The following is a 17,732-nucleotide window of genomic DNA, read 5'->3' on the forward strand; positions in this document are numbered from 1 at the left end:
AGAACACCAGCACCGCTGTGTCAAGATGGTGTGATGTGCAAGGTTATCGGTGGGGCTTTTTCAAATGAACTACTGTGAAACAATTGCATTTTCTGTGCGCCCATGCTCTGCTGTTTTTTCCCGGTGAAATTTTTGTTTTCTCTCTGAAAGCATTGTTCTTTTATTTCAGTGTCTGACGTACTACAGTTTGTGCGGGGCTTTCTCAGGGATGGCAACATGGACTTCCATCTTTGTAAGCGTTTACTTTCCACATGAAATTCCTTTTGCTGAGCACTATTGCTGCAACACGCTTTCAAACCCTCTGGATGCTGGGAATCCCGCGCGTTTCTTAGCTCCGTGTGCTGGAGGTTTTACCAAATTGAGTAAATTTAAATTAGTAACACATTAGCAGTCTTTCATATCAAGCGCAATTTATTGCCGGTGCATTGCTAATGATTTTACGAGTGTCCAAATGGTAAAATTCAAACAGTGATTAGGACTTTTGCTAATTACATAACAAAACGAGTAACAGTGCAAGACACTGCACATAAGGAGACAGAAAAAGCGCTGAATGTGTCAACCAATGTTTTATTACGCACACAGAAAAGTTATACAGGTTCATGAAGGGGGGAGGAAGGTGGTAAGCTACTTGGCAAGAAGGAAAGGCATGGTGTCGAAAATCAAGATCACTAAGCGAGCGCTGTCATCAGTATGCGAGAAAAGCAATTTCATTGGTGAGGAGCGGTGTTGACGGCACGCTCATGTGCGTTCCACCTTTTCTGTCGATGCAGTAAGCGCCATGCATAACAGATCTCGTGTGCACGCTGGTCACGATAACACCTTAGCACTTCGCACCGATTAAATAAAGCCTTACAACCACATCAAGAGCAATGAGCTGCTAGGTGACTGCCTGTACTTCCCTTCATTAAATTGGAATGTTCTCTGAGGCGGTCGTTGACACGACGACCGGTTTGGCTGATGCGGCAATGACCGCACGAAAAAAAGTGTACCTACTTTTCAAGACATTCAATAAATCGGCAACTGACACGTGCATCTTCCATTTCTGTCTTGCATTCGTCTAACTGAACAAGTATGGTTACTTCTAGATTGTAGACCCCCCTTTCATTTTCAGAAAATTTGCTGAAAAAATGACATGCACGTTCGATTCTAGTACAAAACCAAAACTGAAATAGTGATGAAAAGCTATTGTTATGAGCATTAAATGTTTCTGTAATCCAGTATAATCCACGTGTTGCTGTAGGTGTTATTGTGAATAGTATCAAATTCAGCCATGTTGTAAAATTCAAGTTCTTTTTATCTCTAATTGACTCCAAGGGTGGCTACGCCTTCTTCGATTGCTTCGAAGCATGAAAATGGCTGAATTCGATGTCATAGTGGAGCTTGTAAGGGTCTAAAGTAGGACCCCAAATAGAAGAGCTGTGGTTGCTTCGCTTCTGCTTGATCAAGTTAGTCTTCCATGGTATGCAAGACGTATAGAAACAAGGTTTCTGAAATGCCATTGACGGCATTGAATATGCGATCACATAGCCGACATATGGTCCACATGGGCTCGAGCGCAATACATTTTTTATCATTGCGATTGCAGTTATATTGGCACTTCAGGCGAATTTCCGCTGTCGGCGTCGGGTGTCGCCCTGATGTTCTGCATTAAGTCCAAGTGCGATAACATTGTGGCCGCATGCCGTATTCTGTTGGTGTCAGAGAAATCTTGCGAGGATGAGCCAAGAAGGATGCTGGCTTGATACGGCGGAGTCTTCTCGCGCTCACTAGGGAGGAAGGTGGGGAGGATGCGTGCCATCTTCATATGCGTGCAAGGAGGGAACGGGGAGATGTGCGCGATAGGAGGGTGGAGGAACGGGTCAGGTTAGCGCAAATCTCTTCTCGAGCTATGGCACCTGAGTGCAGCTGTGCTCGTCTTATCTTGGAAGCAGTTTGTGGTGGTTTCGAAGGCTAGCTGACCTGAGATAGCTGATGGCTTCATGTGTACTGCGTTCTCGCGTGCCTAGTTCGCATTGAATCGAGAGGCAGCACGAAGGGGAATCAGCTTGCTGCTGCTGCCACTCTTCATCACGCCAGCGTTATGACAGTGAGTGTCTGCAGTCATTGAGTGAGATGTGTTTGTGTTTGCCTGTGCACGCATGACGACATGCTTGTTAATTTAGTTAGTAAGCAGACGTTTACGGCATGCAATGTGTTTGTGTTTGCCTGTGCACACATGACAGTGTCCTTGTTAATTTAGTTAGTAAGCAAACGTTGACAGCAGTTTATGCAGCTGATGAAATGACTAGCCTTACTTTGTATAGCTGTCTAATAATTTGCCGTCACAATCTGTGCCCCGCCTTTCGGGGGAAACTGTTATTTTTTTTCTCATGTGAGAACAAATCCCTCATACAAAGTCAAGTACAAAGGCAAAGAAGCTCGTGAATTTGCAGAAGCCTCTCACATACATAAGATGCATGATGATTGCGTGTTGGAACCATCTATCTCTTCATGGTAAAACAAATTAGAGCGCAAAAATCACAGCCTCACACACACCACCCACACACACCACCCACACACGCAATCACTCTAGAAGGACCCCCCAAAGCATGGGCACTCACTACTGTTTGTCGATAGAAAGTGCACCGAAATTTAAACAATGTCATGCATGTGCACGTAACATCGAACCCACACATATCCAAACCGCACAGACACATACGTTGTTAGAGGCTTGCATAAAAAAAATATTTCCATAGGAAACGAAGATAATGACTATTTGCTGATACAATGGGTCTTATTCTTTTCTATGAAGAAGGCTTCTAATGCCTCACGAGCAGTTCTTCTTGTGCTTCTGCCGAAAGTTTGTGCTTCACAAAGAATTTGCATCTTTTTTGTGCGCCCATTTGTTTTACAGTGTTGAGTTATCAACTAGTTAAACAGCAAGTTCTTCTAAGTCTTCTCTCTTTATTAGATTGTGAGACCCAAATGCTTGGTGATCTATTAGGTGTGACTTAATGGCATGCGCATGCAGATTATGTCATTCTTTGCATTTTTTCTTAATAAACTTCAGTTGTTAGACAGTGCTTGTCCTGTGTCCTCCCTTTTTGTGTTGTTGCCCTTTTCAGCGTTTATTCAAAGAATGCATCAATTCCAAATCGCCCAGCTTTCCACCTTATCATAATACTTTGTTTTTTTGCCGTGGAAAGCTGGTGTTTGAAATATCAAGGGCATTGCATTTATCGTTTCCTTAAGTATGAAAATTTGGGCGCCTGTTGCAATCAAGTGTGTCAGTTTTCTCACTCTGAAAACTAGGCACACATTGCAATTGAGGGCACCTTAAAATTTAGTAAATACAGTCGTGCGAGGTTGGTAGAGTTTCTTTACTATTTCTTTGCTGAAAATTTGATACTTGCATTTGTTCCGCCTTACCGGACAACATGGTGAGGCTTCTCAGACATAAATGAACAGCACTTTGATGTTAGGCATACAGGCGCTGGGTGTAGGATGAGTTTTGACCAGAGGGGGCACCTTCGTGCGCCGGTGGCACGAATGTAATGGTATGCGACGGCTGGGCCGGGCACACCAGGCGCTGCCGCCAGCTACGTTGGTTGAGCATGTTTCGTCGTTTCTTCTGTATTGCGCTGCTGAAATACCATGTGGAACTGAATCCAAACAAACTAGTTGCATTTTTAGGTGCCTGGAGCAGTTATTGAAACATTACTGAAGCTAGTGAGGCCATTCAGTTCAATCAGTATTAATTGCGGCCTCGCCAAATGGAACAGCAGAAAGCCTGGATAAGCGCGGTCTAGAGGCAACGGTAGCTACGTGCAGTGCTTAGCAATTGAAATGTGATACCTGGCGTGCATCGCCACCTGCGCTTTTTGCACCGATTGCGAGTGCTGGGGACACTGACCTGATGCATCGTGGTGTGTACAATTAAAGTGCGAGACTTTGTGACGCATTGTGACTGCGTCAGGTCTCTCAGTGATCACCCAGCACTCGCAGGTGGCAGAAAAAAACCAGCGGCAGCCGCGCGCTCCGAGTATCGCAATTCAATCGCTGAGCATCGTACGATTCCGATGCTGCTTTGCTTTTGTCTAGTTGTTCTAACGTTAATAAAGGAGCCGTTCATAAGCAGGAGCTTCATGTCCCATGTGAATTGCTTGTATTCGCCTCTACAGGTGCAACGACTCTGGAGCTTGGCCACCGAAGGGCGAACACTCAGATTTGTAATAGTCATGTTGAAGTTCTCTCGGTAGCTTAGACCTTTTCAGTTAGGGTACATTTTCCTTCCTCGCACTTCCCAACTATGGTTGCGCGTGGTGCATGACTCTGTTTGTTGTGCATCGTTGGGGAACGCAAACACAACGGAATGTTGTTTCCGCCTCTGATGGCCCTCGTCGTACTAAGCTGTGTGAAATAGACCAAGACTGAAGCGTAACCTAGTTTCTAAGACATTAAAATTGGCGAAGCACTGAAAGAAAAGAAAATCATTACAATGGACAGAAAACGGGAACTTACTGACACATGTGCATTCAGCAAAGCAGCCCAAGAAACAGAAAAGGGAAACGTACGTCTCTCTTTTTTGTCTGTAATTTTTGTGCTGCATTGCCGATTTCCATAATTAAATGTGCGACGATGTTAATGTCCACAGCAAAACAATATCTTCAAAATAACTGCTGGAGTTCTACGTCTTAGCTTGTCTCTGTGAGCTCTGTTTGCGGAGTGCATTTGCACTGCAATTTGCTCTCGTTTTCTATTTTCTACCTGATCCATGAATGTGACAAGTCTCGTACAAGCGGCAACCTTTTTCAAAAGCAGACACAAGAAAATCTGTTTTCCGGTATGTCAAGCCGTGTGCACCTTCGCACCATCTTCTGCTTCACAAGCCCATGCTCTTGCTGCTGTTGTTTGCGGCATTATTTGCCAGAGTGTCTCCGGCTCCTTATGACAACTGCCCGGTGCCTATTACGAGAAAGCTTATTGTTGTGAAACAAGTTTGACATTGCTTCTTTTTGTCTGTGCAGACACGTCTCCCCCGAAACACGTTCTGGATCCTCAGGAAACTCTGGCAGAGGTAAAAATTCTGGAAAACATTAGTGGCGTCCTCGCGCATTTGTTTACAAAGCAACAAAGTTTTAAAAGCTATTGTTCATGATTTATCATGAACAATCATTTTGTATTTTCTGTAATGCTGACACAGCTGGGTCATATGAGCAGCCAGTAAACATTTGCCGCTGCTAGCTAAAATAACCAGATGATAAAGAAACAAACTTTTGAACAGCAAAGGTGATGAAATAGAGAACAAAGAGTATGTGGGCTGGTACGGTGATAATTCACAGTTTGTGTTCTGAAGAGTTCCATGCAAAAACATTGTGAATGCTGCAGTTTTTAGAACATTGTCTTGACATCTGATCCTGAATATTTCATCAAAGTAAATTTTACATAAATAGAGAGAGAGAGAGAGAGAGAGAGAGAGAGAGAGAGCGATTGCAGTGTTGCTTGTCATTGACCCAGGTTTTGCCTTCACCAGACAGCGTGCCATCTGATGCCCGTGTTTTGATGTGGTGGTGTGTGTGATGCGATTTCAGCTTCTGTCTCTTATTCTCATCTATGGTCTCGCACATCAAGCTTCTCATCTAGTTAAAAAGTGACCACTTTGTTACTTCGGAACTGTAATTTACCCGACTTGCCTAGTACCGACCGCGGTATCCCAGTGGTTATGATGTTGCACCGCTGAGCTCGAGGTTGCGGGTTCAAACCTGGTTACTGCTCCCGCATTTGGATGCGGGTGCCATGCGCAAAGTCTCTCGTGCACCATACATTGGGTGCACATTACCCCTAGCCGGTAAAAATTTGTCCAGAATCCCCCACTACGGTGTGATCGTGGTTTTGCATGTAATACCCAGAATATAATTTTCTTTTTTTCCCCCTTAATCTCCTTTGTTATTCTTTTCTCATTCTTTTACGTGCACCCGCTACGGTGGCTTAGTGACTGCGGTGTTGCGCTGCCGAGCAGGAGGTCGTGGGTACGATTTCCATCTGTGGCGGTCATCTTCCAATGGAGGTGCAATCCAAGAACGCTGGTGTACGATGCTCTTTGTGCACGTTAATGAACTAATTAACAAAACCGGCCGCCACAGCTTCCGTCATAGCCTGCTGTGCAATTTCCGGAACATTAAATGCTACAGTTTAAGTTCACCTGCATGCCTTTCCAGGCGAATTTGGTTCCTGCGTCAGTGGTCCACTTTGGCGGTGTGATGACCCCAGGGGTTCCGCTTCTTCGGGATGACATCCTGGGCATGGTGTCAACTCCGGGTGGAGCCACGGCGGCAGCCACCCGCCTCAGGTGCGGTGTTTCCAAGTTTAAATGCCCGCGAAGCATAGACATAGCTGCCAGAGCTCCCAAATTTGACGAACTTGGGGTTGTTCTATGATGTTATGAACGTTGCATAAAGTTTTACAAAAAAGTGGGTCCAGTCTCTTTAACATTATTTAATGGTGTCGAAAGTCAGGGGGATGCAAGATTGCGAGAAATGCACACAAGAAAGAAATTGGGCCTTTTGTGGCACTGCGAATAGCTGTTAAACCAGAGAGTTACTCGCTTTGGGCAAGTTTATTTAGACAAGTTCTTGAAGTTAGCCAAATCAGCAACAAAAGTAACTGAAAAAAAGTTATTGTGATTCAAAAACATCGTGCTGCTTTTCAGTCTGTCTGCTGTTTCTAGCTTGCTGCTGCTGCTGCTTGTGTACTGTGTTTAAAGGTAAATCACCATGAATAAAGTGCATATGTTATGCCCCCAAAGAGCACACATTTTGGGTGCTCAGGGCAAACTTGGGGAAAAAAAAAATAATCAGGAAATGTTTTCTACTCGCACACTTCGCCTCTGTTTCAAGTTCGCAGGTTGCCGGGTAAGCACGGAGTCCGAGCCCGTGTGCCACGAAATGGTGGCACTGGGTTTCGCGGGGTTCCCGCTTCTTGTGTGGTGGAGGATCGAAGCACACCCGCGAATTGCACACCTGTGGTGCACAATCCATGTAATTAGTTGTTCCTGTGGATTGCATCACGCAAGCAGGGTGACAGTCGCTAGCCAGTGCCAGTGACGTAGCTGTGATTCCCGACCCGCAGCTTGTATTAAGCCTTGACAACCACAGATTTAGGCCGGAGGGGAGGGCCACGAGCCTCTACTACTGAAGGTGCTTATTTAACGCTACTGGAACTTTACTGGAAGCTACAAACGCGGCAGCAGCTGTAGCAGGGTTGACCGCAGTGGTGGAGTGATCCGTGCAACCGGAAGCTGATGTTCAGCTCATCTCGTGTATCTCGGCACTCCGAATCTAGGCTGGTTATTCACTCAGGATGGTCAGATGTTGCAATGGTACCGAGTTGCAGCTGTCCTCACTGCCCACAGCCGAAGTAAAAAACAATATATGCATTCCTCCCTGTGCTGCGGACAAGCGTTTGACCCTTGATTTCCAAGAGATTAGTAAAAAGGGAAGTAGGGTGTACTGGTTTTAGTGAGTTGGCGATATTTACACGTAGACAATGTATGACGTGCATACAGTTGGCAAAAAAACATGAAAACAAGAAATATTTGAACAGACAAGTGGAATGTGAAAGTAGCTACACTTGGGGCACGCAGCTAGGGAGCCGGCGTGGGCCGAAAAAAGCTAGTTGCTTTGAAATGCTGCTTGAGATTGTAGAGTCTTCTGTCTTCATACTCTAGTTTGTGAGGAAATGCCTAGCGTCACGAAAAGGGAAGGCAGCAACCTTACCTTGCAGCTGAGGTGCATTCTCTTGTGTGCTTCTGTGTGCAACAATTGCACTTCTTGGTTTAGAAAGTCTGTTTTTCTTTAGCGCAGGCCTAGTTGGATAAATTCACTTGATGGTGCGATTGGTAGTTGCTAAAGTAAACTTCAGCTGGGAGTCGAACTTTGTAAACAACTAAATACTTCATATCTCCTATTTATGAGGTACCCTTGTAGCTTTGACCGGTGCCCAGCCCTTCAAGTTTTAATCCAAGCCTAACAATGAGTGTGTAATTAGTGGTGACCATATCTCGCAACTGCCCTCACAGGTCAGATCTCAAACTTGACGTGCGTAGCCAAACTACTGCCACAGTACCACGGCAGCGGTCGCCAGACAACCGTTCTTCCAGTGCCCGGTCTCCGCCAAAGTCTCCACCAAAGTCTCCACCAAAGTCGCCAACAAGGTCACCGACAAAGTCGCCCACAAAGTCTCCCCCAAAATCGCCTCCGGGGTCGCAGAAGAAGTTTGCAGCAAAAGATGACCAGCCCAAAACGCCCAAGTGGTTTATCATGGGTCCGTATGAGACTCCTCTCGCATCTGGTGCACTAGTGGCCCTTGTATACCGGATAGCAAAAGCTTGGCTAAATTGTTCGTGCCAATAATGGACGTGCTCCCACTGGCTGCAGGTGATAGAGGTGCAAGTATAATCGTTGGAAACCCTGCCTTCACGTGCATGCACTAGGCTTTCAGTTCCGTCTGTGACAGTTGTTCCAGTAAGAGGAATATGAACAGCACTTGTCATGCTTATCAAAGACATGTGATGCTAACTGGCTTCTCACTTGATGGCACGAGCTGCTACTGATTAGTGTGACAGTAGTCAGCTTTGGACTTTGGGACACTAACCAACTACAGTCAAACTCGGTTATAACAAACGTGGATAGAGCAAATTACGTTATTTATATACATAAAAAGACCTATGAAAATACATAAAAAGTACAGTATACGTATTTACTCGCATAATGATTGCACCATAATAGAGCAAATTACGTTATTTATATACGTAAAAAGACCTATAAAAATACATAAAAAATACAGTATACCGTATTTACTGGCCTAATGATCGCACTTTTTTTGTTAAAAAAATTGATGCAAATTCAGGGGTGCGATCATCACGTGAGTTAAATTTCCCACAAAAAGAAACATTTTCTTTTTTCATCCCACATTTGCTGCGGGATGACAACGGGTCAACAAGCAGGCGGCTGCCGCTGTCAGTGCAGTACACCAAAACAAAAATGGCGACCGGCGGAGCAAGCCGAACACTCCAAATGCGATTATTTTTCTTCTCGTGAGTACACTACACACATTGAAATAGTTTCTTCCGTATCAATAATGAATAATATCGTTAATATCGGCAAGCTTGCGACAATAACATAGCCATGTCCACTTTGAGGGGACAGAAACAGATGGGCGCGCTTAGCTGCCAATGACGTAGAAACACATGACGTGCATGCTGCTGAAACTGCGGTATTTGTCTTCACTGCTATCCTCGTACGGCACGTTTCCGCTAAGGGTGGGCGAATATCTTAGCTGTGGTACAAGCATCTGCGTATGAATAGGGTAAACTTCTAGCCTATCAGTGTAAACGTGGCCACTATCGTTGCCGCTCGCTATTTGCTGCGTGCCCATGAGTGCAGACGAGAAGAATCGAAAGGCGCCTTTTATGTTGTCGTTGTTGGCCAAAACCAATATGAAGCCTACAAATAATAAAGCCGAGGCAAGTTTGGTTGTACCTTTCTTTTTTTTCATGGAAGTGCGGAAAGTGATGAAAGGAATGAAATGGGGCATCTGCTTAAGAATGTTGGGTGCGTGCAGACCGCTTGGCATGTCTTCAAGAGTCGTTCGCGTAGCGTTTGACAGATGGTAAGCGCGGTCATCATTAGCTAGGCTTGGCACACGACATATTGCTGCGACAAGTTCAGGGTGCGATCATTACACGGGAAAGAAAAAAAAAAGAGAATTTTGATGACAAAATTTAGGGGTGCGATCATTACGCGAGTGCGATCATTATGCGAATAAATACAGTAACCTCATATGATCCTATTGTGTACGATTTACCCACGCCAATGTTCGTAATTGAGAACACAGAAGATAACCCTATCGAGTTACGCTTATCTTTTACCGGCTCATATGTTCCCAGAAAATACGATCTTCCAGCACCAACAATCAGTGTATGTATCACCAAACTGCGATCGTGTGATCCGTTTTCCGGCCACTAGATTCCATGTAAACAATAAAATGTGTGAGGTGCATGCGATCGAGAACAGTATATAGCCACCTGCTGCAGCAGCTTCACCGCAATACTCGCCCACTTAACTCGCGTGAAAACGCTGGCGCGTGCTCGGTTTCTTATTCCGGTACCACTCAATTTTCTCTGGGGTTGTCACATGCCACATTTACAACTATAGTCATCAATTTTGTTTTGATAAGCATCTTCGCCTATCTGTTTCACAGCGTGTGGTGCTGTTGGAAGCACACTGCACGCTTTTAATAGGCAATAACCCAAATGCATCGTTGTTCCCTGCTGTGATCGTATGATACCTTTTCTGGCTGCTAGATTCCAGGTAAATAAAAAAAATGTGCAAGGCGCATGCAATCGAAAACAGTGGCCCCCCACCGCATCAGCTTCTCTGCCGTACTCGCCAGCCCGTTCCATATGAAAATGCCAGTGAGCCCTCAATTTCTTATTCCGGCTCTAGCAGTTCTCCTACAGCATTGTCGCATACTGTATTCACAGCTATCGCCGCCAGCCTTATTGTGATAAGCATCTTCACCTATCTGTCTCACAGTGCCTGCTGCTGTTTGTAATACTTTACTGCATGCTTTTGATAGATAGGCAATAACACATACGCGCCACCGTTCCCTGCTACTGGAGGCCTGATGTGAGCATCAAATTTCGCTCCAGCAGCAAGCGGTGGTGGATTTTGTTTCGGTTTCTTGTTGCTGTCTTTATAAACTAAGCAACTGAAAAACAACAAAATGTGTCGGGGCTGCCGAAACCCCACCAGCCTGATGCGTTTCGGCGTATTGTGCCTCACGCTGCAACGAATCGTGCAACGCTTTGCATTGCGTAGATGTCAACTACAGTTGAGTCTGATTTTTCAGTTGCTTAAAATCGTACGTTTTCCTGGTTGGTATGTTCTTTCTCAGATTTTTTTTCCCAATACATGTGAACGAAATCCTACTGTATATTCCTTATAACAAACTGCACATCTGATATATTGAACGTGGAAAGAAACTCGCTGAAGAAGCAAGTCCAGAGGAAGACGACAGCATCAATGACCTGTGGGACGAGCTTGGTAACTTGATGCCAGCTGGAATGAATGTCTTTCGAAGAATTCTTGAATATAGATGAAGTGGCTGTGAGCTAGACACAATTGCTGACATGGTGGCAGCTGGTGCGATTGAAGAGGCTGAAGAGGTTGAGGACGTCACAAGGGAAAGTTGTCCAACGCTTAACAAAGCAGTTTTCGCTGTAAACGTGCTTTGCCGTTAACATTAAAGGGACACTAAAGGTAAATACTAAGTCGACGTGGACTGTTTAAATACCATTCCAGAAACCACGCAAAGTTTTTCTCGTGCCAAGAAAAAGAACTTCATTTACAAGAAAAATTGCATCTGGAGGGTCCGAATACCTTTTTTGAAATTCAAATCTCCCACCACCCAACTGGGGGAGTGGTAACGTTGCATATGCCATCGCCACGCTTTGCTGCCATCAGTGAGTAAAATAGTGCATGACAGACGGCGGTACCGAGCCAAGACAGAGTGGTTGATTTGCCCCTGCAGTTGCTTTTTGGTCAAGTGGCGTAGATAATTGGAGCATGCTGTGACATCACATGGAAGTTGAATTCTCGGCTACTTGCAGTTTGTGCAAGTTTCACGAGCCAGCGGCAACCAGCGCAGCACTATGCGATAACGAAGCCACTGAAACGTGAGTGAGCGGCGCAGAGTCGAGCGGAAATGCAACCTTCGATCGTACGCGTCAGTGTCAAGGGTACTTTCAGTGAGTTGTTTTTTCTAAAATATGAAATATAACTAGGCAAGTGACATTTTATTTCATCTTATAATACCATACAAGGATGTTTTTCGCAACGAGTGGTTGAATACTAGTGACAAAATGTAGCTGAGGAGTGCTTTCATCATCAGGCAAGTACTTGAATGTCCCAGGAGGAGTCTCTAATCATGTCCTGCATTTACCTCAATTTCTCAATTATTAAGGCTTTGTTCGTGATAATATTGATGTCTTAGAGATTCTCAAGCACTAATCTATCACTTGAGCTGGACTTAATATTTGCCTTTGGTGTCCCTTCTTTAACAGGCTTGTGTTAGACCAAACCGCATCTTGTATTGAGAATGCTGGGCTCATTGATCCAGCTAAGTCAAAAGTGCAAGTAAAAATTATCTCCTTTTCTGTGAGTAGCTTAATTTCTTAAAATAAATGGATTTGCTTTTGTGCGTGGTAAGTGGCAATTACGATGAGCGTATCCGATCTTATTGGCATCCAAATAATCGCTCGTTGACTCTATTTGGTTGTTGTTCTTTTGTGCGTGGGGATTAACCCATGTACAGCAAACTTGTAACAAGAATTTGCTATAATTTGTTTTGTGCTAGTTTTGCTATATCAGAACTCATTGCAGTGCGTATTGCGATTCATTGTAACCGGGTTCCACTGTACTACTGGTTAGTGCACCAATAACTAGTTTTTGAACATGGTGATGCTAATTGACTGCCACTGTTTGGTGTCACCAGTTTGTTGAAGTGTAAGGGAATACATTAGGTGATGGTGTCAAGTAAGAGGAGACAAGGAAAATGAAATGTTGCTGCCTTCAAGTGTTCCTATAAAGATGAGACTCCCTTACTTCTTTGGAGTTTGTAGGCAATTTCAATTTTTATTGCAAGCTTCTTGGTATCTGAAGAGCAGGAACATGATGCAGGAGGCTGATACCTGATGGACAGAGTTGACTGATTGCCTGCCTGGGGAGCCTTTCTCCCATTTACCGCTCTCTTGTTCGCTGTGAAGAAAACAAATCTAGCAGTGCAACTAGTCAAACAGTGCATGTGGACATGGCTGATGAAAAAGAGGAAGCGCTTGTCTTCGTCATTCTTTGTTGTTTATTTTCGTCTGCTACTTGTCATGCTTATTTTCACCCCTTTTTTGTATCCGTGTCTATGTGCATGTAGACAGCTATTTAAGCATGAGGACAAGTGCTTCCCATGCTCTTTTGTCATCTGTCTTTGTGTGCTGTTCCATTATGGGCAAATATCGTAAATACCCGCATATAATATGAGTTTTTTTCCTATTATTAGCATCCCAAATTTTTTACTCTTACTATATGCGGATCCGAACGAAAATTTCAGTCAGAAATTTGGGCTAGAAGTTTTGGCTTCCTTATTGCTGCGTGGCTACAGCTTGATTTCTTTATTGTTGAGTGCGCACCTTGACGGCACACGTGCAAACCACGCTTCGCGACCGGCCGGGAAGCAGTTTGGCATCAACGAGGGAATCATTCATGGATGGCATCGGCAGAAGGAAGCCTTTTTCGTGTGCAGCGGAACGCGAAAAAGCTTTCGCGGCCCGAAGAGTGGGACATTCCCGGAAATCGAACTTGCCCTGACGGAGTTCGTACGCCAACAGCGAGCCGTGCATCTAGCTGTGAACGTGGAGGTTATGAAGAAGGCAAAAGCTAAGGAGCTTGCAAAAGAAAAAGGGCTACCGAGCTCCGCCTTCAAAGCGAGCAAGCACTGGTTTGATCGCTACATGTGCCATGCTGGTTTTTCCTTACGCCGCCGAACTTCGATCTCGCAAAAGCTGCCCGAATCGTTCGAAGAGCTGCTTGCGGCTTTCCAGCGCCACATTATTTCGCTGCGCAAGTCCATGAACTTCCATCTAGGGCAAATCGGCAATGCTGACCAAACGCTAGCTTATCTGGACATGCCATCGCCCCTCACTGTGCATGAAAAGGGCTCTAAACAAGTTTATGTCCGGCCCGCTGGCAACGAGAAAATTCGAGTTATCGTCATGTTGTCGTGCGCGGCAGAAGGACGCAATCTTCTGCCCTATGTTGTCTTCAAGCGCAAGAGAGTGCCTAAAGATGAGGAACTGCCGAAAATTGTGGTCTTGAGATGCTATGAGAAAGGCTGGATGAACGAGAATCTTTTGCTCGATTGGATAAAGTCTGTCTGGTGTAGGCAGCCCAGCGCACTGTTGTTGTTCCCGTCCATCCTCGTGCTGAACGCATTTTGTTGCCATTTGGCCGACTCACTGAAGAGGCTATTGCGTGAATCCAGCACTGAACTTGTCATTATCCCGGGTGGAATGACGTCTCAGCTGCAGCCTTTAGATGTTTGCGTGAACAAGCCGTTCAAGGTCGCAGTCAAGCGCTGTTATGCAGATTGGATGCGCTCAGGCGAGCCTGCAGTGACGCCGACCGGGTGGCTGAAGCAGGCTTCGCCAGCCGTGCTATGCAAGTGAATTGTGGACGTATGGGCCAGCATACCAGAGGACCTTGTGCGCCGCGCATTCAAGTAGTGCGGCATCTCGAACACGCTCGATGGCACAGAGAATGAGTACCTCTGGGAAGATATGTCCGACAAAGAACTATCCGAAGAGAGCGCAGCTGAAGAAGACAGTGATTGAAGTGCGGCGTTGCGGCGTTCAATTTAAATAAATGTTTTCCTCGAGTTTTCCTAACTTGTATTATACATAGATAAAACCACTTTTTTTCCATTTCGCGTCCTAAAAATGTCACCTCATACTATATGCGGGTTCGTATTATATGCCGGTTCTTACAGTACTAATGCTTCCGAGTTTTTTTATACTTCTGTGGCTAATGTGGGAACAGAAAGCTCAACAGATGTCTAATAATGTTAGCCCACTTGTCTTGTCAAATGCACTATTGAGTGCTTGTTTCATAAATGTGTGGTTTTTCACATTTTTACGGAGCAAGCAAAAGGAATAGTCACCAATGTGTTAGGGTATGACACACTGTAAAATAAGATTTTTTGTTAGATGTCTGCACCAGATGTCCAGCAAAGGGCTCGAAGAAGTTAAAGAAAAAAAAAAAGGCACTTTGTAAGTTGGTTTTGTGACTTGAGTCAGCACTGCATACCTTTCGCTTTTTGTTCACTTGACATATTTCTGGGTAGTACATAACATCCATGTATTTCTTTATTCTCGTTTCAGGGAAGAAATAGAAATTCCAGTTTTGTCAAGCGATGCATCTTGATAATGAAGAAAGGGTCCTGCTGAAACAAAGTTTACTTTATCGCATGTTTTTGTACAATTGTGTGTGTGCTTCAAGTTTTCAGCGCAGAATGGCACTTTAGCAGTTACGCATGCTAAAGTGATGTTGTGAAGTGCACCAAACAATGATTGAAGAAGCTAAAAAAAAATAAAAAGTCGATGATACCTAGTGGTTCCGTCTCCACACCGAGGGAAAGCCTGCACATGTATTTTTCGGTCTTGTTGCCAAGACATTCCTCATAATGTCTCACGTGAAAGTACATACAGCAGGGTTAGCTCTGTGCTGTCCACATCAAGTGCACATGACCCTACTGCATATGAACTGCATATGACCCTACTTATGAAAATTGATACACTTGTGCTAAACTATATGTGCATAGAAAAAGAAACCTGGCGTAAATTTACACGAACTCTAAAAAAGGCTGGTGGTCAAATGCTAAATTAAGCATTTGCCACATTGAATACATTGCTATCAGTATGTCATCATGGCCTTTGTCTGACCTTTTACCATTTAGGATTGTGTATTTTGGATTGTTGAAAAGTAGGTTACTCTGACAGCACGACCAGAACAGCACCGTGCACGAAAAGGGCTTTAAACAAGTTTGTTTATGTTGACTCACAATCAAATGCACACAATTTATTGATATGCATTCTTCTTGCCAGCGTGGTTTAATTAGCACCATGTTGTTAATGCATAATCGTTTCGCATACAGAAATCTTGATAGTTATCAGTCCCTCAAGTAAAAGATACCTTATGACTGCTAAGGTACTTTCTGCTTCTCAGAACCTATGAATAGTTGTTGGGATCGAAACCGCAGAGGAAACTTCAGTAATATCTAATAAAAGTTTTGACTGGTTTCAGCTTCAAGTACATCCGTTTCTTCTTCCTTATTCATCTTCATCACCAGCCTATTTTATGTCCATTGCAGGATGAAGGCCTCTCCTTGAGATTGCCAATTACCCCTGTCCTGCGCCAACCGATTTCAACTAGCGCCAGCAAATTTCCTAATCTCATTGCTCCACCTAGTCTTCTGCTGTCCTTGACTGCGTTTCCCTTCTCTTGGTACCCATTCTGTAACCCTAACGGTCCAACGGTTATCTAACCTGCACATTACATGACCTGCCCAGTTCCATTCTTTTCTTTTAATGTCAATTAGAATGTCGGCTATACCCATTTGCTCTCTTGTCCAAACCGCTCTCTTTCTGTCTCTTAACGTTATGCCTAGCAATCTTCGTTCCATCGCTCTTTGCACGGTCCTTAACTTGTTCTCAAGTTTCTTTCTCAATCTTTAAGTCTCTGTCCCATATGTCAGCACTGGTAAAATGCACTGATTGTACACCTTCCTTTTCAATGATAATGGTAAGCTTCCAGTCAGGAGTTGACAATGCCATCTGCGATCCAACCCACTTGTATTCTTCTATGAATTTACTAAACATACTCCTTCAGAGACTCTAGAGGCTGACTGGCAATCCTGAACTCTTGTTCCCTTGCCAATCTATACATCATTATCTTTGTCTTCTGCATACTAATCTTCAACTCTACTGTTACACTCTCTCTGTTAAAGTCCTCCATCATTTGTTGTAACTCGTCTGCAGTGTTGCTGAATAGAAGAATGTCGTCGGCAAACTGAAGGTTGCCGAGATATTCGCCGTCGATCCTAACTCCTAGGCCTTCTCAGTTTAATAGCTTGAATACTTCTTCCAAGCACGCAGTTAACAGCATTGGAGAGATTGTGTCTTCCTGTCTGACCCCTTTCTTTATAGGTATCTTCCTACTTGTGTAGAATTAAGGCAGCTGTGGAATCTCTGTAGATATTTTCCAAGGTATTTACGTAAGCGGTCTGACTCCTTGATTACGTAATGCCTCTAAGACTGCTGGTATCTCTACTCAATCAAATGCCATTTCATAAGCTGTGAAAGCCATATAGAGATGCTTGTTGTACTCAGCGGATTTCTCGATAACCTGATTAATGACATGGATGTGATCCATTGTAGAGTATCCCTTCCTGAAGCCAGCCTGTTCCCTCGGTTGACTTAAGTCCAGTGTTGCCCTTATTCTATTGGAGATTATTTTGGTGAAAATTTTATACAATACTGGGAGTAAGCTAATGGGCCTATAATTTTCAATTCTTTAACGTCTCCCTTTTTGTGGATTAGTATAATGTGTGCATTCTTCCAGATTTCTGGGATCCTTGCAGTTGATAGACACTTCGTATATAGTGCTGCCAGTTTTCCTTACTACAGTATAGTAATATCCTTTATTAGCATGTACGACCATGCAGAAACAGCATCTTCTGTCTTCCCGAAACTACTGTCGGTGTGTTAACTTACACACACACACACACACACTATTTTATGTCCACTGCAGGACGAAGGCCTCTCCCTGCGGTCTCCAATTACCCCTTGCCCTGCGCCAACCGATTCCTGCTAGCGCCTGCCAATTTATTAATTTCATTATCCCACCTAGTTACTGAAAGATTAAATCACCATCGCAGGACAGGCTGATTTAAACAGCAAACTTCATGGACGCTTTCTGTAACATTGCGATATTCCTTCTAGAAGCTGTAGCGTGCGCCATCTGTCTGCAGTGTGCATCCCAATTAAGTGAAGTCCAAGACGCCGCATCTACGATGGTCACCACGGCTTCACTCGCTACTTGTTTCATGCCCTAAGTTTCTGTTCGTTGTTGCTCAGAATGGCCGAC

At 44.4% G+C, this 17,732-nt stretch overlaps 1 protein-coding gene across 3 annotated transcripts in view; it reads left to right on the forward strand.

Moving 5' to 3' along the window:
- Window positions 1–15,216, forward strand: part of LOC142589857 (tether containing UBX domain for GLUT4) — a 56,335-nt gene extending 41,119 nt beyond the window's left edge. Inside the window, exons 11-15 of one of the 3 annotated variants that reach the window (XR_012829983.1) lie at window positions 170–232; window positions 5,007–5,056; window positions 6,198–6,328; window positions 11,651–11,788; window positions 14,969–15,216. Coding sequence is in view for 2 of the 3 variants with exons in the window: in XM_075701488.1 (XP_075557603.1) it covers window positions 170–232; window positions 5,007–5,056; window positions 6,198–6,328; window positions 8,057–8,301; window positions 14,969–14,979 (500 nt within the window). In the remaining variant the exon portion in view is untranslated. Of the gene's footprint in view, window positions 1–169; window positions 233–5,006; window positions 5,057–6,197; window positions 6,329–8,056; window positions 8,302–11,650; window positions 11,789–14,968 lie in introns of all 3 variants that reach the window. The other 2 variants (XM_075701488.1, XM_075701489.1) reach the window with 2 other exon arrangements.
- The last annotated feature ends 2,516 nt before the right edge of the window (window positions 15,217–17,732 follow it).

This window comes from Dermacentor variabilis, chromosome 8 (genome assembly GCF_050947875.1).
Source record: "Dermacentor variabilis isolate Ectoservices chromosome 8, ASM5094787v1, whole genome shotgun sequence".
NCBI classification, from domain to species: domain Eukaryota; kingdom Metazoa; phylum Arthropoda; class Arachnida; order Ixodida; family Ixodidae; genus Dermacentor; species Dermacentor variabilis.